The sequence below is a fragment of the Aotus nancymaae genome, unplaced genomic scaffold (genome assembly GCF_030222135.1).
Source record: "Aotus nancymaae isolate 86718 unplaced genomic scaffold, 86718_ANA_hifiasm-v0.15.2.pri h1tg000064l_0, whole genome shotgun sequence".
In the NCBI taxonomy this organism is placed as follows: domain Eukaryota; kingdom Metazoa; phylum Chordata; class Mammalia; order Primates; family Aotidae; genus Aotus; species Aotus nancymaae.
In genome coordinates this window covers 3877105-3898942 of record NW_026988478.1, presented here as the reverse complement: position 1 = coordinate 3898942, position 21838 = coordinate 3877105, and the positions used below count along the sequence as shown (strand labels likewise).

General features: G+C 43.1%; 2 protein-coding genes across 3 annotated transcripts in view; one reads left to right on the top strand and one right to left on the bottom strand.

Annotated features, from left to right (window-relative positions):
- BNC1 (basonuclin zinc finger protein 1) overlaps positions 1–20093 on the bottom strand; it is a 29432-nt gene extending 9339 nt beyond the window's left edge. The window contains exons 1-3 of one of the 2 annotated variants that reach the window (XM_021677507.2): positions 19995–20093; positions 3167–3266; positions 1849–2084 (exon numbers count right to left, since the gene is read on the bottom strand). In XM_021677507.2, coding sequence (XP_021533182.2) covers positions 1849–2084; positions 3167–3266; positions 19995–20093 — 435 coding nt within the window. Of the gene's footprint in view, positions 1–1848; positions 2085–3166; positions 3267–18636; positions 18990–19994 lie in introns of those variants that run through there. The other variant, XM_064366156.1, reaches the window with a different exon arrangement.
- Positions 19570–21838, top strand: part of SH3GL3 (SH3 domain containing GRB2 like 3, endophilin A3) — a 302580-nt gene continuing 300311 nt past the window's right edge. The window contains exon 1 of the mRNA XM_064366159.1: positions 19570–19587. The gene's annotated coding sequence lies outside the window, so the exon portion shown is untranslated. The remainder of the gene's footprint in view (positions 19588–21838) is intronic.

Below are 21838 nucleotides of genomic sequence, written 5' to 3'. Positions count from 1 at the left end.
TCTATTGCCTATGTTCACAAAGCAGAGCTGTAATTACACTGGAGTGTTGGAGATCTTTCAAACTCTAGCAAGGCCTAACTTTTCCCAAAACTACAATAAATATTTTATCATAGAACATGTATTTGATGGCCTACTGAGATTTTTCACAGTGCATGGAAGAGTTTTGAAGATGATGAAGAATGTAACATAAATTTTTCATGCACTAGAGGTTCAAGGTAATTGATTCCATATTTTTAATCCTAACACTAGAAAGCAAGATTATTAGGATCATTAAATATTGATCTATGTCATAATGTAAGATCACAATGCTACTCTACATAAATCGTCATTTCTAGTCTGCTGGGGGTCCTGCACTAGAGGTGAGCAAACATTTTTACAGGGAAAGATTATCGGCTTTTGAGTTAAAAAGAAGTGAGTACAAATTCTGGGTTTGCCACATACTAGTGAAATGACTTTCAGCATGATTTTGAGGCACTCTGAGCCTCTGGTTTTTTTGATTGAAAATGGGGCTAATATACCTAACTCTTAAGATTATTAGAAGAGGATCTAGGTCTATAAAATTGTTATTAGTGTTCATTTTAATTACATCACCTACCTCAGTAAGACTGACATCTATGTTGGTCTTGGAAATATGTCTGCCTCCAATTTCATTGAAATTTTAACCAAAATTTGACATTTTCTAGTGTAATGGCAAGAAAATACAATGCTGTAGCTGTTTCATATCTTAAAGGAATGATGTTTCATCTGAGAAAACATGTTATTTGCTTCTAAAAACACCTTGATGGCCTCTTTGAAAATGAAACATGAGGCCTACATACTCACAGCATGACCTGGGAATAGAGGTAAACTAATCTGCAAAATAAAGAGGAAAGAGAGGATTAAGGGCTTGGAATACTGGAGTAAAGAAGAGAATGTATGAAGAGGCCAAAAGAAAACGGGGGTATGGGGAGGGAGGGAGGGAAGGAGGGAGAAGCATATATATACACATATACATATCCAGAGAGAGAGCGAGAGAGAGAATAAGCAAATGCATACATGAACACAGAAATATCATAAAAAATAGAGCCTAGGAAGGAAAAACATCAGTGAGATGGCAGAAGGCTTTAAAGAACAGGAAGGTGTGCCATGAAATTATACATTATTTGCTGTGTGGTTCTGTAAGTTCCCTTTCTCACTCCCAAACTCTCAGTAAAATCTGATATGGATAGCATTTTTTTTTTTTTTGAGATGGAATCTCACTCTGTCACCAGGCTGGAGTGCAGTGGTGTGATCTCGGCTCACTGCAACCTCTGCCTCCTGGGTTCAAGCAATTCTCCTGCCTCGGCTTCCCAAGGAGGTGGGGACTACAGGCACATGCCACCACGCCCAGCTAATTTTTGTATATTTAGTAGAGATGGGGTTTCACCATGTTGGCCAGGATGATCTCTATCTCTTGACCTCGTGACCCACCCGCCTTGGCCTCCCAAAGGGCTGGGATTACAGGCATGAGCCACTGCACCTGGCCGACAGACAGCATCTTGTGTCAGTAAGTAGTTTGTGACAAATGAAAGACGTGGAGGCAGCACCTGAAATGGGGCAACTGGTTTATTGTGGAAGAGGTAGTTTAGTAAAAGCCAAATCAGAGAATATGTAATACTCCCATATCCTAAAGCTTCATAGATATTTTGAGGGAAAGCCTTGGACTCCCCCCAAGAATATGAGGTATGGGCTTAGGCCATTAGAAAAAGTATTAAAGGGAAAGATGGTCACCAACGGTGGTAGCATGGGGAGGTTAACAGGGTTATATCAGTTATATGGGCAAAAATTTCAGAAAACACCCTAGGAGGACAATGGTCATGGTTACTGTACCTGCAGCACATATCCACGGATGTAATCCTGAAGGGTCCAGTCCAAGGCATGGAGGATATGGAGAACCTCATCTTGCTTCAACACACTGAAGAGCCGGTCCAGTAGGATTTTTAGGCGAACAGGGATGGCCTGGGTCCCATAGAGCATGAGGCTGCTAATATCAAACACCACATTGGACTGGACAATCTCCACTTGGCTTGTTGGATACATGGGGGGAATCCTTAGCTTACTTAGAGCTGAAAAATCAAATTGGGAAAATGACATTGTGAAAAGTTCTAATTGTAAGAGAAGCACTGCAAAAAAAGTAGGTTAGGACTAATTCTTGGTTATTTGTTCCACAGAAAATACATGAATATACAAATGATTAAATACCTTATAGCTATGAAACTTCAAATTATTTATAGGAACTTCTAAAATAAATGAACTGGCCTGAGACTTTTATCCCTTTCTTGTGGCCTTGCTAAGGAGAGAAATAGTCACAAACAAAGAAACAAGGAAAAGGAGAAAAAACTGAGGTGGCACGTGCATAATCAAGAGGATGGATAATCAGGAAGCACAGAGTCTAGGGGTGAAGAATCTGGGCTTGGGAATCTGAAGAGATCTCGGTTTGAGCATTAGTTGTGAGGCTTGACATTTTCTAGTTTTGGGGCTTGACAAATTAACCCCCCTAAGGCCATGCTATCCAATGTAATAGCCACTAGTCACATATGGCTATTTAGATTAAAATGAATTAAAATTAAATAAAATTAAGAACTCAATTCCTCAATTACACTAGTTGCATTTCAAGTACTCAGTAGTGGCTACTGCAGAGTTGTCAGATTTGGCAAATAAAAAAATAGGATACCCAGTTAAATCCAAATATAAATTTCAGATAAACAATGAATGGGCAGGATATATGTATACTAGAAATATTCATTGGGACATATCTAGGCTAAAACATTTTCTGTTGTTTATCTGAAATTCAAATTTGACTAAGCATTCTGTATTTTATCTGGTAACCCTAGGCTAGAGGCTGTATTAGACAGAACAGAACATTTCCATCATTACAGAATGATACCACTGAAGCACCAGTTTCTACATCTTTACTTTTTATTTATTTATTTATTTATTTATTTGGAGGTTAATAAGACACTGACCATATAGAGTAGTTAAGATTCAAGACTCTTTGAATCTTAGCCTATTACCTGGGACATACTAGTAACTTACTAGTTAGTTTACTAGTTAGCTGTCATTCTTAGATATTAAATCAGTTCCTGAATAACTGTAAGTTACTTAGAGGTAACACTACAGGCCAAGAGAGGGTGAAAAATAAAGTTACCATGGGCCACCCATCCATGTTTGCATTGCTCACACTGACGGTGGTTTATTTTCCCGGGTTTGAAACTTTGGCAACTACAGTTCAGAGTACAGCCGATAGCCTGAAAAAGAGGAGAACACAGGTATGTGCAGCATGTAAGTGATGGGTGAAACATTCATTGTATTTCAAACAAAACATATGCCTCCATTTGGCAGCATTTATTGAGCAGTATGTGCCCACCGTGTGCCAAGCCCAGAGGTGTATATTATACTCTTGAAAGATGAGCAGCCAGCCCTGCACCTGGAGACCATGAACACATTACACAGATATTCCACATTCAAGAATGAGCTTAAACATCAGAACTTTTTATAAGATTATCAGTTAGAAGGAAATATCCTGCACTGTTATTAAGGTCATAGAAAGGGTAAACAGTCATATTTTCACCAAATTTCTAAGTTGACCAAAGCAGCAACCCTGAAAATATACAGAAGCTGTCCTGGAACAGGTAAAAGGGAGAATGATCTGAAATGAGAGTAATCCACATGTGGAATTTCTTTCTCCCCGCCCACAGATAAGGTAGAAACTGAAAATATAAATAGATTTGAGAACATGTAATAGCTGACTACACTGAGGATGATTCCCTGACTCTGAACTATGTGACTGTCAGAGACAGACACAGGCTGAACAAGCCTTGCATCAATGCTCCTTGCATGTTATGGTGCCATGTTTTATGAGGGGGTGTAGAGTGTACAAAAATAGAGCTGAAATTGAAAAGAGAGATGTACATGTCCAGCAAAGTTCTAGTATTAAAAACAAAGCTTTGGCCAGGCACAGTGGCTCATGCCTGTAATCCCAACACTTTGGGAGGCCAAGGTGGGCAGATCACGAGGTCAGAAGTTAGAGACCAGCCTGGCCAATGTGGTTAAACCCCATCTCTACTAAAAATACAAAAATTAGCTGGGCATGGTGGTATGTGCCTGTAGTTTCAGCTACTTTGGAGGCTAAGGCAGAAGAATTGCTTGACCCCAGGAGGTGGAGGTTGTAGTGAGACGAGGTTGAGCCACTGAACTCCAGCCTGGGTGACAGAGCAAGACTCTGTATATTAAAAAAAAAAAAAAAAAGCTACACATATATTTTTAAAGATGAGCTTCTCAAAGGAGACACAGTCCTGAAGAATATAATCTATTATTAAACAGAAAAAGCCCTCAAAGGAGCTTTGTCAGTGAGGTGAGGTTCCTGGGAAGAGCTACTGGGTAGAATTTGTATGATTCATGGGAGCTTTGAAACTGGGAAGAGAGACAGAGAAAGAGAGAAAGAGAGAAAGAGAGAGAGAGTGTGTGTGTGTGCACACGCTCGTGCATCTGGAAGAAGGATAACAAAGCCTTACAATTAAGGGTTTAAACCTCTAATCTGCCAATTGAGAGACTATGTGGCCCTGCATGGGGGAGGGGGAAGGGAGAATCTGGCTGAAGAAATTCATTTTAAGGAGTATATGATCAATCTTCACTTAAAAATTGGTTGCTGGTGGGGACTGTAAAATGGCACAGCCACTTTGGAAAACATTCTGGCAGTTCCTCAAAAAGTTAGACATAGAGTTACTATATGACCCAGAAATTCCACTCCTAGGTATATATCCAAAATAACCAAAAAAATATGCCTACAAAAACATGTATATGAAAATTCATAACAGCATTATTCACAATAGCCAAAAAGCAGAAACAACCGCAACATCCATCAACTGATGAACAAACAATATGTGCCATATCCATTCAATGCAATACTATTGAACAATAAAAAGTAATAAAATACTGATGGATGAACTTTGAAAATATTATGTACTGAGAGAAGCCAGGCACAAAAGTTACAGATTGTATGATTCCATTTACATGAAATTTCAAGAACAGGTCAATTGATAAAGACAGAAAGCAGATTAATAGTGACCTTGGGGCCGGGCGCGGTGGCTCATGCCTGTAATCCCAGCACTTTGGGAGGCCGAGGCGGGTGGATCATGAGGTCAAGAGATCGAGACCATACTGGTAAACATGGTGAAACCCCATCTCTACTAAAAATACAAAAAATTAGCTGGGCACGGTGGTGCGTGCCTGTAAATCCCAGCTACTCAGGAGGCTGAGGCAGGAGAATTGCCTGAACCCAGGAGTTGGAGGCTGCAGTGAGCCGAGATCGCGCCATTGCACTCCAGCCTGGGTAACAAGAGCGAAATTCCGTCTAAAAAAAAAAAAAAAAAAAAAATAGTGACCTTGGGCTGTGGAGAGTGGGGTATGAATTGAAGTGACTGCTAGTGGGCAGTAGTTGGAGGGAGTGTGTTCATTCTGGTTTGTTTTCATCTGTGAGAAAAACAACTTTATTGAGATACAATTCACATATCATATAACTCACCCATTTAAAGTGTACAATTCAGTGATTTTTAGCATATTCACAGAGTTATGCAACCACCATCACAATCTAATTTTGGAACATTTTCATCTTCCCCAAAAGGAAGAGGTACAAGTTTATGGTAGACACGTGTTTTCATTTCTCGTGGGTATAGTCCTAGGAGTAGAACTACTGGATTGCATAGTAATTCTTGTTTAACATTTCAAGAAACTGCCAAACTTTTCCAAAGCAGCTGCATTGTTTTACATTCTCACCAGCAATGTATGAGGGTTCCAATTTCTCCACATCCTCGTCAACACTTATTATTATCTATCTTTTTTATTATAACCATCCTAGTGATTGTGAGTGGGATCTCATTATGGTTTTGATTTGCATTCTCCTGATGGCTAATGGCTCAGCATCTTTTCATGTGCTTACTGGCCATTTGTATGTCTTTGGAGACATGTCTATTCAGATCTTTTGTCTATTTTTAAATTGGGTTGTTTGCCTTTTTAGTATTGAGTTATACAAGACCCTTATATATTTTAGGTACACGTGTATTACCAGACATATGATTTGCATACACTTTCTCCCGTCCTTGGGTTATCTTCGCTTTCTTGATGGTATACTTTGAAGCACAGAAGTTTCAAATTTTGACTATGGTTTCTTTTTGAAGTGATGAAAATGTTCTAAAATTAGATAGTAGTGATAGTTGCAGAACCCTATGAATATACTAAAAGTCACTTGACTGTACACTCTATAAGAGTGAATTTTATGGTACATCAATTACATCTCAATAAAAACGTTATTAAAAAACTGGCCAGGCCCAGTTGCTCATGCCTGTAATCCTAGCATTCTGGGAGGCTGAGGTGGGATGATCACTTGAGATCAGGAGTTCAAGACCAGCCTGGCCAACATATTGAAACCCCATCTCTACTAAAAATACAAATATTAGCCAGGTGTGGTGGCACGCACCTGTAGTCCCAGCTACTCAACAGGCTGAGGCAGGAGAATTGCTTGAACCTCGGAGGTAGAGGTTGCAGCCTGGGCAACAGAGTGAGACTCTGTCTCAAAAAAAACACCAAAAACCAATGACCCTGCTTAAATACCAGTTAAATTTTTCATGATTTGTCTTCTGTGATTTCTTTTGGACTAGAATGGGTTTGAACTACAGCTGCAGCTAGGCATTTTCAGGTGAAGCAATAGAGCGGCATAGGGCTGTTCATAACTGAGGTGTGCAGTAAACAGCAACAGGATTGCCTAATCCATTCAAGAGGCTACCAAAACACAGGAGATGTGGGAGAAAAGGTGTTGCTCTTGTAAATTATACAGTATAATATGAACAACTCCATGCAATTACACCGCCTTACTTTAATAATGCATGCATTCTTAAGGGTGATGCTATCATCCCCCAAAGGAATAAAAATTGGTCTTGGGGAGTGAAAGAATTACTCTATGTATAAACACAACGTATATACATACATAAACCTATATCACAATGGTGTGATACTAAAATTTCATTGGAGAGGCACAATTAGGAAAACATCTCTAAAATCTCCTTAGGTGTGGAGGTTAATGAAAAGAAGATTGAGAAACACTGTTCTAATGCCAGAAATTATTTTACATTTTGGTTAAAGAGTTTCTACTTGTATATACATATACAAACGTATTAAATACATGAACAGTATACATCTATATAAGTATGCCTATACACATAATGATATTGTTACCTTGAATGTAAGTTAAAGGATAAAAGTGCTGCCGGGTGCGGTGGTGGCTCAAGCCTGTAATCCCAGCACTTTGGGAGGCCGAGGCGGGTGGATCACGAGGTCAAGAGATCAACACCATCCTGGTCAACATGGTGAAACCCCGTCTCTACTAAAAATACAAAAAATTAGCTGAGCATGGTGGCGCGTGCCTGTAATCCCAGCTACTCAGGAGGCTGAGGCAGGAGAATTGCCTGAACCCAGGAGGCGGAGGTTGCGGTGAGCCGAGATCGCGCCATTGCACTCCAGCCTGGGTAACAAGAGCGACACTCCGTCTCAAAAAAAAAAAAAAAAAAAATGATAAAAGTGAGTGATGGTTAAATTTACATTACACATTGTCAAAACAAAAATCCCAAAAGGCACCATTAACTTAGTTTGTAGTATACCTAAAATGTTGTCCAGCATCTCAGACTCGGCTGCAGCCTTCTGAACATCAGCTCACGGATGAACCAATTATTGCCACATTCTCAACAGTACCAGTACACCTAGTACTAAACCTCTGAAATATTTCACAATCTAGATTATATAAATATGACCATTTTAAAGAAAATTTTTAAAAGAGAGAAAAGTTCTTATTTTGGATTATATCCCTCAAAATGCCATTATTTATTTCTTTATTTATTGAGATGGAGTTTTGCTCTGTTGCCAGACTGAAGTGCAGTGGTGCAATCTTGGCTCACTGCCACCTCCGCCTCCTGGGTTCAAGCGATTCTCCCACCTCAGCCTCCCAAGTAGCTTGGATCACAGGTGTGCGCCACCACACCTGGCTAACTTTTTTTTTTGTATTTTAGTAGAGACGGGTTTCACCATGTTGGCCAGAATGGTCTTGATCTCCTGACCTTGTGATCCACCCATCTCGGCCTCCAAAAGTGCTGGGATTACAGGCGTCAGCCACCGTGCCTGGCCTATTTCTTTTGTTTTTATTAATTAATTAATTAATTAATTAATTTAGAGATGGAGTCTCACTCTATTGCCCAGGTTGGAGTGCAGTGGCACAATCTCGGCTCACTGCAACCTCTGCCTCCCGGATTCAAGTGATCCTTGTGCCTTAGCCTCCCAGTAGTTGTTATTACAGACGTGCACCTCCACACCTGGCTTTTTTTTTTTTGTATTTTTAGTAGAGACAGGTTTCACCATATTGGCCAGGCTGGTCTCGAACTCCTGACCTCAGGTGATCTACCTGCCTCGGCCTCCCAAAGTGCCGGAATTACAGGTGTGAGCCACCACACCAGGCCCCATTCACTCTTTAAAAACAAGATGTTAGAACTATATGAGTAAATTCACATTTTGCTTATTTGGAAAATAAGACCTGCTTTAACCAGAAGTAGAGATGTCCTTAAGCACATGCTTCTTTCACTCCCTGAAGACACTGCTCAAAAGGCTCATGCAACCCAGGAAACTAGGTGACTATCTGAGGTTCAGCACAGCAAAACCACAGAGGGAACAATTCCAAGCACATTTCATAGATTGACTCAAACTTATTTTTTGCATCTCTTGTCACCTGACTCAGGTTTTCTCAACTTTGGCACTACTGACATTTTGACTGGATAATGCTTTGTGGTGGGGGGCTGTTCTGTGCAATGTATGATGTCTGGTCAGCATCCCTGACTGCTACAAACCAGACGCCAGTACACCCTACCCTCCAGTTGTGACCAAAAATGTCTCCAGATACTGCCAAATGCCCCTGGTGGGGGACCTATAGTTTTAGTCTGGGGACAATTTTAACTTTAGTTCGGGACAATTTTAAATAATTTTGTTTATAATTCAATGAACAAATGCAGCTTTGTAAGAAATATACCTGTGGTTCTCCATGAACCCAACTGAATAAGGCTTAATAAAGCTCATTAAACATCTATGGAAATAAATCTCAGAGGAATTATTTATGAACTAAGAAAGCTAATTACAGCGTCTAAGAAAACTTCCAGTATCAAGGCTCTTGGGTTTTTCCACCCATCTTAGAATTCCACGACATAGTAAAATTACAGCACCATTATCTAAAGATAAATGAAAACTTCTAAAGTGAAATCAAACCAAAATATTCTAATTACAGGACAAAAAGTACTCATGTAAATCAAAATGGGAAACTCTTAAAATTATATCCTTTGGAATCCATTCTTGTTCCATTCTTCAGAAACATAAAGCAGATGTTTACAACATTCTGAACTCATCAAGTCGTGATTATTTCTTTTTGACGCACTCATCTTAATCAGACTATTTCCAGAATTGTTATTAGTCACTTTGATTTGCTACAAATCAACATTCAAAATTCTGGTTTGCTTTTTTGTAACTATTGTTTGCTCATTCATCTAAAAACCACTGACATACCTAGTATGTAATGGAAGATTAGGTTTTGCAGTCTTGGGATAAAAAGTTATGACCTAGTTTTTAGGCAGGCTGTGGGGACTAACTTCGTCTCTCAAACACCCTATTCTAACTTCAGCTTGAAGACATGCTACCACAGGTCTCCTGTCAGGAGATGCTGAACTGAATTCCTGGCAATGGTCAGGCTAGGCACATAGTTAGGTGTATATATACAGATATTCAGTGCTGGACAGAGTAGACCTCTCATAGGATTTGAATAATTGAGCTCAGACTAAAAACTGTATAGTTCAAAGCTGTTTTCATCTCTAGCATGTGCATATACTTTCATTTCACTGAAGATAAATTCAGGGGGATATTCTTGGGGGACTAACTGGAAAGGGAGAGAGGGAAAATAGACCTCTGGGGTTCCTAGATTCACAGCACTGGCCCTTTGAGTGGAGTCATTTGTGTTGATTAAAATCAAATAAAATGTAAAATTCAGTTCCTTGGTCACACTAGCCACATTTCAGGTGCATAGCAGCAACATGTAGATACTGACTACTCTATTGGACAGTGGAGATATGGAACATTTCCATTATCACAGAAAGTTCTATTGGACAGGGCAGAGTTTAATGGTGGGTAGATTAGCCCCAGCATCTGCTTTTTGACATGGTAAAGTTCATTTTTAACGTGATTTATTTTAATCCTTACTACAATGCTGTGAAAGGGGAATTATTCTCAGGAAACTTATATTTGTGAAAGATTTGTAACATGCCCAAGGTCACACAGTTGGCAAGCCTTATTGAGCATTTGTTACATGTGAGACACTGTATTAATCAGTGTACATGTATTATTTCATTTCTTTCTCACAACTACTCAGGGAGGTTAGGTATTACTATCCCCATTCTACAGATTAAGAAGGTGAAGAACTTACAGGCTACTGGGATGGTATCAAATTTGGATACTAGGGGAGATTATGCCTTGAAATATCAGTATTTGGTGCTAACTGCAGTTATATTTATGGTTCATTTAATCCTTATGACCACCTTCAGAGTTAGGTATTATCATACACATTCTGCAGATAAGGACATTAAAGTTCCACATAGTAAGGAAATTTCATTCATTGAGTAAGTATTTACTGAGCATTTATGAGCCAGGCATTGTTCTAAATTCTAGAGGTTAAAATGTTGAACAAGACTGATGAGGTCCCTACCTTCAAGGAGCTGATATTCTAGAGGGCAGAGATAGGAAATGAACAACAATATCATTTCAGAATAAGGCAAGTGTTACGCAAGAACTAAGAAGAGGCCAAATGCAGTGGTTCACACGTGTAATCCCAGCACTTTGGGAGGCCGAGGCAGGCGGATCACGAGGTCAGGAGTTCCAAGACCAGCCTGGCCAACATGCTGAAACCCTGTCTCTACTAAAAATACAAAAACTAGCTGGGCATGGTGGCACATGCCTGTAATCCCATCTGGGAGGCTGAGGCAGGAGAATCGCTTGAACCTGAGAGGCAAAGGTTGCAGTGAGCCGAGAGTGCGCCATGGCACTCCAGCCTGGGCAACATAGACTACGTCTCAAAAAATATAAATAATAATAATAAAAAGAACTAAGAAGAAAGCTATGCTTGTGATTTAACTGGGTGGCATGAAGGGATAGGAACAGGAGCAAGAATCTTTTAGATTGAGTAATCACCAAAAGCCTTTGAGGAGATAACATCTGAATTGAGTCCCAAGGGATACCAAAGAGTTGGTCATGTGCACACTGGAGATGGAGGAGTATTTAAGGCAGAAGGAACAGCAAGTGCAAAGCCTATGAGGCGCAAAAGAGACTGGAGTGTTTAGGGAACAGTTAAGGGGCCAAGTACCTGGAGTGAAGTTGGTGAGGTTAATAGCAGAAAATGAGAATGAGAGAGGTGACAGAGACCACTCTGCAAAGGACCTTGTACGGGAGGAGAAAGACTCTGGATTTTGTTTTAACAGAAAACCTCTTTGTTTTTTTAAGGTATGAAATAAATATAATCTCCCTGTTAAAAAGCTATCTCTGGTTGCAGGGCTGGGGAGCCTGAGCTCCTTCCCCTTGACCTCACTGGGCACCTTTCACTGAGAGGTAGTAAAACCAAGGATTGGCCTCAACTTATGTCTTACTTGCAGTTAAGCCATGTAAACTTCAGCTCCATGCCTTAGCGTCTTTGGCTATAACATGGGCTGGAAACCTGCTCCTGCCTACCTCAGAGGCCTGTTAGGATACCACAGATGGGGAGCTGAAGGGATCAATCAAACAGTGAGACTGTTACTGCTGCCAGACCCACAACAAGTAAGTTCTTAGGTCTTCTGGGCTCCGGTGGTCCAACTCTGCACCGAGCTACCAAAAATATCTAAGGTAAAAAAGCCCCTATAAAAGCCGCTTCACAATGAATCATTCCTGGAAGAGGCAATGGAAAAACTAAAACTCCAAACCGACATCTAGCACTGTGCCTGATACTTGGTAAGCCCTCCATTGGTATTATTTGAGAAAGTATATGTTTACTGATTATTAATCTTTTTCCCCCCAGTATCTTTTTTTCCAATATGCCTTAGTAAAAGAATCTTAATTTCCAAGTCTCAGTGGTCAGGTGACTTAAGTACTGACCAATGATATACAATATAAATTACTGGGTGAAGTATTATAGAAAACGCCTCATAAATGGCAGCTGATTCTATTGTAAGACCTGTCTACCTTTTCCTCTTCCTCTTTCTTGGAATAAGAACCTGATGGCAGGAGCTCAGATACCATTTTGTGACTATGAGGCAACGCTGAGGTCATACCTGACTATCATTTAGGAATTCTTTTAAATTTGCAGCTAAATGCAGTTCCTGTTTACACACTGATCTTCCTGTTTACTGTGGAGAAGGCTATGTAAAAACCATGTGGAAAATGACTCACTGGCAGAGATTACTGAAGTTTAGAGACTATGGTCTTCTCTTATGTGTGAGATTCTAAGGCTATGCCAGATTCTCAGTGGAAAAAATCGTAACTCTTCAACCTGAAATTAAATAACCCAGTCTGGCAAAACACAAATCACTTTTAAAAGCCACCAAGCTTTATAACAAAAATTCTTCAGGATTTCTTTTTTTGAAACAGGGTCTTGTTCTGTCACCCAGGCTGAAGGACAATGATGCAATCACTGCTCACAGCAGTCTCCACCTCCTGGGCTCAAGGGATCCTCGCACCTTAGCCACCCTCCCAAATCCCATAGAGGTACAAGCCACCATAACCAACTAATTAAAAAAAGTATTTTTCATAGAGATGGGGTCTCACTGATGTTGCTTAGGCTGGTCTCAAACTCCTGATTCAGCCTTTTCTTAGTATTTTTGAAATGTTGTTAAATATAAATAATTGTTGCTAACATGTATATCAAAACCTGTCAATCAGGACACATAAAACAAGACATCACTTAAAGCAGCTAGGCCACCTTTGGTATCTAGGTAGAGAGCCTAGCTTCTCTTAACCTGCTGTGAAACTGTCATTCTTACTCTTTCTGTGGCTGCAGAGCTAGCCCTCCTGGTTTAGGATACTGCATCATTCAAGGGTGGGAGTTAGTTCTCGACCCCACTGCTCTTTGGAGTTGCTCTCCTTCTGTACTTCTCACTTTTCTTATTAGAACTAGATTTGTATTTATGTTTTTTTGCTCCCTACCTTCCCACCTCTGACTTTTCACTCACTTCTTTCACTTTTAAAGTTTCCCATTGTTTTTTCATTTTTTTTTTTTTTTTTTGAGATGGAGTTTCGCTCTTGTTACCCAGGCTGGAGTGCAATGGCGCGATCTTGGCTCACCGCAACCTCCGACTCCTGGGTTCAGGCAATTCTCCTGCCTCAGCCTCCCGAGTAGCTGGGATTACAGGCTTGAGCCACCGCGCCCGGCCCCATTGTTTTTTCTTAATATGCAAACCCACAGATGTACAACTAGGATTCTGAAAAATAGGTAATAAGGACAACCGAGAAGAAGGGAGGCGAAAACCCATCAAGTCCTTTAATGTGAAGTAGCTTATCTGCAGCTGAGAGCGTCAGACTTTAGCTGACCTTGAGAAACACACATGGGGCAGACGCTCAACACATCATGCCATCATCTTCCATTAGTAGTTTAACAAAATAATCATTTACTTAATAAGGTTTTTATTTGTTTGTTTGCTTCAAAACCATCTACCATGTACTTGGTAACCATGGGGCGCTTCATGGAGATGCAAAGATGAGTAATTCCCAGTGTCTGAGACTAGGGGAGCACATGTTTTCGTCTGCAAGAAAAGTCATACAACTGGGTTGGTTAAGAACAGCAGAGTAGAGAATATGATTTGCCAAATATTAGCATGAGTCATCCACTGTGTTAAAATCTAGGAATTCAAAATATACTCAAAACAAACAAAACTCATTGGCCACCTTTAGAAAATGCTAGGAAACCAACTAACTATTCTCAAAACTGGTCAACAAAGGAAAAGAATCAAATGTGTATCCTTTTCCATATAACCTGTATTTCAAGGTAAAAAAGTCATTGATGAGACAAAGATTCTCTTTGAATGTGGATCAAATAAATGAAGAACTAGAATATCACCATTCCATAACTCCTAATGAAAAATATGACAACTAGGCAATTTGCCTCTGTACTGAAGGATACATACCACCACACATCTGATGTTGTTGCCAAAAAGTTCAAACCTGAACTGGATCAAGCCTTTTGCTCAACTCCAATTTAGGAATATACAGGAGACAGAGGAATGTTTAAAGGATACCGCAAGGAAATAATCATTGAAATTCAGACCAGGGAACACTCTATAGGACAAATGATTCAGCTTTTTCAACAAATAAATCACAAGGAAAAAGTACCTATATATTAAAAAAGACAATGTATGGACCTTACTTGAATCCTGATTTGAAGAAACCACCTGTAATATAAAGTTTGTCAGGTAATCTAGGAAATTTGAACACCAACTGGAAATTTAATGACATTACAGTTTTGATAATTTTTTAGGTGCTCCATGGTATATTGCTTTGGTTTTTTTTAAAAAGAGCCTTTGTATTTTAGAGCTTCATATTATAATGTACATGACTGAAATTATATAATGCCTAGGATTTGCTTTAAAGTAATCCAGTGCTGGTTATGATGGGGAGAATGGGTAGGAAATATAGATGAAATTAGCCCAAAGTTAATAACTGTTGAATCCCCAAGCACATATTACCAAGTTTCATTAAGCAATTCTAATTTTGATTCTTTGAAATCTTCTATAATAAAAAGTGAAAAAAATAAGTCAAACTCCTACTGTCCCCCAAATTTAATAGTTTGAGTGAGATAGGAGAAATGGAGAAGTCAAGGTTGTAGAGAGAGGCCGAAGAGACTTTCCTCCAGGTAGAAGGCATGCTCTCATCTGTGCATGCAGGAAATATCACAAGCCTAGGTACAAAGTAAAGCTCACCATGTGCATGTGTGTCAGGACAAGGAGCCTGGGCCACAGATCTCTGTTATGGGCAGTGAGACCTACCTTGACAGAAAACATAAGGTGGGCCTGGGGTGTTCAGATGGGCAGCCAGGAGTCTCTTTATTGGGTTCATAGGATCATTAGCTTTCTAAACAATGGGGAGGCACTGTTTACCACAAACATGGCTAAAAGGGGATGTGGGGAGCCTCAGAAACCAGGTAGTCAGCATTTGCAATATAAATACAACACTAAAGGAGAATGAACAAAATCTGGTTACTCACTGCAAGTATGAGGATGAAATGAGAGACCAAAGAAGACTGAGGGCATGGAGAAGGGTCTGGCAGAGAAAGGGGAGGTGGGAGGTAGATCTCCTTCAAGTGACAGATATTGGACTGAGTCTACCTGTGAGTTTAAAGTATGTGTGACACATTTGTAGTGTTCTCTTGCTGCTTAGTTCAAAGACAGTGATGGGGAAAATACTTGTTCTTTTGATGTCTATGAATCAAAGTATAAACCCTGTGCCAAAATAATTTAATGTCTGTGCTTTTTTCCTTAAAATTATTAGTTTCGAAAACTGAAAATATATAAAATAGCTGAAAAACATGCAAAAATTACCTTAAAAGCCAAGTCAAACATTTCTTCTTTAAAAAAATTTAAGAACTGTACAGAAATATAAATTACATGGATATATTTTTTTTCCTTTATAACCTAAACTTGGGAAACCTCAGAGGTAATCTTTAGAAACCTTTGATAACAAAAAAGCCAAAAGATATTACTTGCATGTAAAGAGAACTTTCTGAATGTACTTGAATTAACCCGAGGAGAAAACAAAATACAATACAAAACACTTACACTCTGGCATAATTTTACCTAAATTACACAAGCAATGCAACTTCACTACTGCTGCTGATACAAAATAAAGACAAAATTGTGAACATTTCTATGTAAAATTTTGTAAAACATTTCTTTTGGGGACTTAGTGAAAACTAGGTTTTCAAAACTAAGTTTTTAAAAAGAAAAGATCAAACTTAGTTAATTATGCCATCCCGATCATGTTCTTCAAATTCAGCATGAAGTAGCATGAAATGTTAGAGTTGATGGTATAAAAATTTTACTTTCATAATGAATAATGCAATAAGCAATTAGAGAACTACAGAACATGGACAACACTTCTGGAAGCTGACATACAGCCAGAAAAATATTTTGAGGTTTGAGTATTTGGTAGGATCACACAAATAATCTGTACGTGGAGACAATCAAACTAATCTAACTATATGAAAAAAATGTTAGAACCCTGAATTAGGGTTTACCTGAGGCAATTATTTCCGTATGGACAAGACTGTTTGGACCTGGCCCTCACATTTTATTTCTCCATCTCTCTTTTATTTCACATTAGCTGAATGAAATTATCATTTCCCCAAGGCAGAGTCCTCCTGTGATTTGTTAGGCTGGTTTATAATAATGAGTTCATGTGTGGACGGCAACAGTGACAGTCTGTTTGCCCATAACGATGTGAGGTTTGAGAAGGCCCCAAATTGGACCCCGGAGAAGCAAGTCTGTTCTGTTTATACCTACCCTCTTTAGCTAAAATAGGCATGTGTCTGTGTGGAGAAATGGTGCCACACTGGAATCTTGGAATTTCCAGAATTAGGAAAAGGACTTCAAAGAATGACAAGATATGCAGAAATAAGGTTTTCAGGTGGAAACCAGTTTAAAAGGAAAAAGAAACGCTTTCCAGATGCTCCTTTTGAGCAGAATCCAGTTATCTTTAACATCTCTCAGAGAAGTCATCAAAAATAAAGAAACAAAAACTCTGCAGTGGAATACTTGGAATTACGTAATTAAAAAAAAGTACTCACTCCCTAAATCTTGATTTTAGATACCAAAAAGATGGGTGGCTCATCACTGAGATTTCACCTTAGCTAGGGTATTTTCAGTTCTTTCTAAAAAAGGACAGTTTCTGACAAAAGTAACTCACTCTAAATGACATGTGTAGAGGAGAAAATTCACCCTGGGGTGAAATATACTCCTGTAAATAATTTACCCTGCGGAAACTTCAGGACATCCCTTTTAATGGCCACGTCAAAACAACTTCTGAAGCCATACACAGAAGCTAAAAGACACTTTTGCCCCCTACCCTATAAGCTGCAGTTCAATTTTAGTGACAAACTGAACTTTTAAAATGTTCCCGTTTATACTTATCCCTAGACATTTATAAATGAGAAGTGTGTGCTTAGGGACAATTATTTTGTTCCACAGGGAAACCTGTATGGCTTTTCTTTCTCATCGAGTTGGATGGTCTTTCCAACCTGATGATCCTGAGGTATAAAAAGCGGGCATGGGCCTGGAATGCAGGCCTAACTGCTACATAGGGGAGATGCGATAAAAAATAAAATGGCCTTCTAGTAAACCTCATGCTTCCAAGGCAATTACTTTATGTTGGTCAATATTTCTAATGTGAATTATAACCATAGCAAATAGATCACTGTTTTACATCCCGGTGGATATCAACGGCCAAATAACAACTTTAACCACTTTCTGAAGGAGGAGAATGTCCCTAAATCCTTCTAGTCTGGAGGGACTCTATAGGTACAGATGACATTTAAATTAAATTAAGCAGCCACCTGAACATAATTATGAGTTCCCAAAGTGTGAGCAGCAAGTGTGTTAGGTGAAGATTTCACCACTTCTTCTCAGCATTTAACTACAACAAGAACATGTTCAACCAACAGTTGACTTGAAATATTAAGTTTCTTGGTGAAATTAAAGTTAGCAAACTTATTAGATGAGAAATCAAATGGTAACTCATATCTCATTCGTTTCAACCATCTGAAAGTATGCCAAAAAGAATGAAGTTATTTCTCAAAATTCATCATCACAAAAGGGGCAGCTATCTTTTCACACCTCTTTAAAGCACAAATCAAATCTAGTACAATTTGTAACATCTGAAGTCATGTTCTTTTATATGATGTACAAAATTTTATTTTGACATAAACTATTTTAACAAGGTTTTAATAAGGTGTATAAACGAATTTGGGAAGGGATAATTGAAAAGAGTGTAAATCTATCACTGAACAAAAGTTTTAATACATAAACACCTATTTTCAAACTGAGAGTCTAAGAAGATTCTTAGAATCTTATGAAGAGATCTCATAAAATCGAATAGCAAATTAGAACAATAAACAGCGAATGAACGGACACCAGAAAAAAACATCTGCCAAATGCTGTTTTTCAATTCACTTACTATCAAGTCAAAGTCTTGTCGCTTTGATGAAAAGAATATATATTTTTAAAAATTGTTACTACATCTGCTCTGTGGCCCCATGCAGTAACACATGTTCTCTCTCTCACACACACACACACTCTCTCTCTGACAGGGATTCCCAGGACACCGGTGGGGCCCCTTTTAGGCCCCTTAAGTGTTAACAGCAGAGGCCTGGCTGAGACCAGGCGTCTGGGCCGATTTAAATGCCCTGGCCTTCAGAGGAAGCGGCGAGCACGGCCATAAAGCCAAGGGACGTTACTGAACCCCGAGTGTCGGATCCCCCCGAACGCACACCACTTATCACAATTAACGCTGGGAGATGGCATTCCATTTAACTGTCAGACTCGGAGCGGTGGCAGCCCCGCAGCCACAAAGAGATGCCTTAAATGAGAAGAACATGTTTCTACACCGCGTTTGAGGGAGTTTGGCTCGGAGCTACGCGCTGATTAGTATCAGATCTCCTTCACCCGCCTCGCCACAATCTTGTCACATCTGGCTGACAAATCCCGAGGAGCTCAGGCAAAGCCAGGCGGCGGCGGGGCTCCGGGTCTGGGCGGCGGCTCCCGAGGAGCAGCGGAGACCCCTCAGTGGCCGCCGCCTCCTCCTCGTCCGCCGCCGCCCGCGGCCCCCAGCCTCCAGCCCCGCCGCCGCCGCCGCCGCCGCCGCCCGGCTCCCAGCGCACGACCGACGGGGCGCTCCCGAGACCGGCGAGCGCGGCGCTGGCGGGTCCTGAGGCCGGGCCGGGCCGTGAAGGGAGCTCGAAGTCGGGGGCCGGGGGCTTCCCGTCCGGGCGCTTCCAGGCAAACCCCTGAAGGAAGTGTCCGGCGCAGCCGCGGGTTCCGCAGCCCGGGCCCACTTCCTGTCACTCCAGGGAAACCTCGGAGCGGCGGACGCGGCTCGGCCCGGCTTCCACGCTGGAGCCCGAGCGCCCTAGCCCCGTCCCAGCGCCTTCCGAAGGGCGCGCCGCCCGGTGCGGAGCCGCGGCGAGGACTCCAGGTCAGCCGCGACGCTGGCCCAATCTGCCCCACACGGCCCGCGCTCGCTCTACGTCCCGGACCTGTCTAAATAGTCATTTTTCAGTCGTGGGTTTTATGTTTTTGTCTTGTTGTAGGAAAAACTTGTCCCTCAGTGGACGGGAGACTCCCCCCCTCACGGCCACCCGCCGGTCTCCGCAATTCTCCTCAGAGTGACCCGAGGCTGCCGCGCGCCCCGTTCTCCAGAGAAACCACCCCCCGCCCGGGAGAGGGACGACCAGCGTGAAGTATCAGCTGTTTCACAAATTCTGAGGTAAAAGAAAAAAAGAGAGAGAGAGAGACAGAAGGGGTCGACTCCCACAGGTGGGAACAGCAAGTCCCAACGCCCTGGGCTGAAGTTTGGGGTGCGGGAGGCGGGGAGGGCGCGTAGGGCACCCGCCGATCCCCACAGCCTCGCCCGCCCGCGCCTCCGACGCGCCCGCTGTCCCGGCGCCGAGACCGTTTGCCGGCTCCGGGACGTCGGGCGGGGACGGGTCCCAGCGCCCCGCCTGCCCTCCCGGCCGGAGACCGCGCTCCCTCCCGCCGCGCCTCGGGGCCGCGCAGGTGGCCCGCCAGCGCTCTGGAGGTGGCCCTCGGGGGCCGGCCCTCAGGTACTCGCGGGAGCCGGAGCCCAGAGGCGTCCGGGACGCTGCCCCGCGCGCAGAGGGCCCCCGCGCTTACCTCAGCCATCCTGCGACCGCTACGGTACTGGGGCTCCCGGCGCGTCTCCCCGGCCCGGGCCGCCCCGCGTCCGCCCCGGCTCGGCGGGCGCCGCCGCATCCACGCTCCGGCCGTCGGGGCCAGACCCGGCGAAGTGGGCGGCTCCCCCGGCGCCCGGGCTGCGCCGCGCGATGGCCGCCCCCGCCGCGCACCGCGTGTGCCCGCACGCCCGCCCCCTGCGCCCCGGGGACGCCCCTCCGCCCCTCCCCCACCGCCCCGTCGCCTCACGCCGCGGGCGCTGCTGCGCCGCCCGGGAGGCCGCCTCTCGCCCCGGGGCCCGCTAACGCCCTAAATCAGCGCAGCTGAGACGAGGCCGTGGCCCCCGCAGACCGCGGAGACCTCGCCGGCGGCCGGCGCGGAGGTGTCTGCCCCCGCCGGGCTTGAAGGCACTTGTCGGTAAAAGACACAGACGTGTCGGCGTTTGCCTCTCGCGGGGAAGGGCGAAATGCTCTGAAGTTCTCTGGCGCTCTTCTCAGGAGATGATTCGGTCTCCCCTCCTACCCTGGGGCGCCCTAGGGGTCTCACCGCCGCGGAGGAAGAAGGCAGCGCCGCCCTCGCCTGCAGAAACCTCATTCCCGAGAACACGCGGGACGACCGTCCCGGGATGTGGAAAAACGGGGTCTCCTGGAGGTTTTCCTAGTAACTCAAACAAGCCCCCCACCCCCCACCTTCCCTTGGGTGGTCTAAAGAGTTTAAGTCCCAGCTTAACCACTTTCCCAGGACACACGGCTTTGCTCTGTGGGCCTCAGTGGCTTCAGTTGTAAAATGGGATTAAGTTTTTTGCGTTTTATTGGATGGTAGGGATGGAATGACATGAAGCGCCCTGGAGAAGCCCACGGGAGGTGCCCTCGAGAGCAGCCGCGGCGGGGCTGAGGCCGCAGCATCCTGGAGCCCAGGAGCTGACGGAGATCGCCCACAGCTGCTGCAGCGGCGCCCGGGTTTCTGTTGCCCCGGGGCAGGGCAGGCCTCTCCCAGCCTTTTCAGCTCCTTAAAAGGAGTCTCTAAAGGCTAGACTCGGGGTCGGGGGGCGCGGGGGTCCTGCTTCCTCTTCCCCCTGTTTCTTCCACCTGCCTTGCTGCTGGTGGGGGTCCTTGAAAAGGAAACAAAGCTCTCTCTTCCCTCTCTGAGAGGAAAGAGAAGATGAGGTGCGTTGCCCTCAGCCACCCAGAGTGTGCCTGGCTGTGGCTGTGGAAGGCCTCTGAGGGGAAGAGGAGGGAACAGGGTGCATGAGGAAGAAGGTGTGGGTGTCTGGGCTTCCTGGGATCCAGCGGGTCCTGCTGCCTCTCCCAAGGTGGACACACAGGGGAGTGTCCTGAGTTTGAGGTGTGGTGGCTTTCCTTGTAGGCATGACGTCTCCTTGCCTCAGGTGGTGGACCTTGCCCTGGGGAGAGATTCATTTTTTTTTCATGTGGCTGACTTCTTGATGTAGCTTTGCTTCATTCATTTTACATCTAAACTGCTTAACTCTCATTCCTTTGTGGCCTAGTATTTAGGCCTTTCTTCTAGCGTCTCCTTCTCTGCTTTTAACACAATGGATCTTTGAAGGACTTTCTGGAATGTCACATCTCAAAAACCTATCCTGATCCACCAAGCCCTACACTCCATGTGCTCTTGCCCTGTTGTGACCCCCAAGCACTTTTTTCTGCCTCTTTCATCGTACCTGTTGCATTCTGTAGCCTAGTTGTGATGTGTGCTTGTCTTAACTCCTTTGGTCATTACTCATCTTAGTGGCTTCTGTGCTATGAGATACGGTAGCAGACAAACCTCTGGTTTTGAAGTCAGAGTGACCTAGGGATAGCTCATTC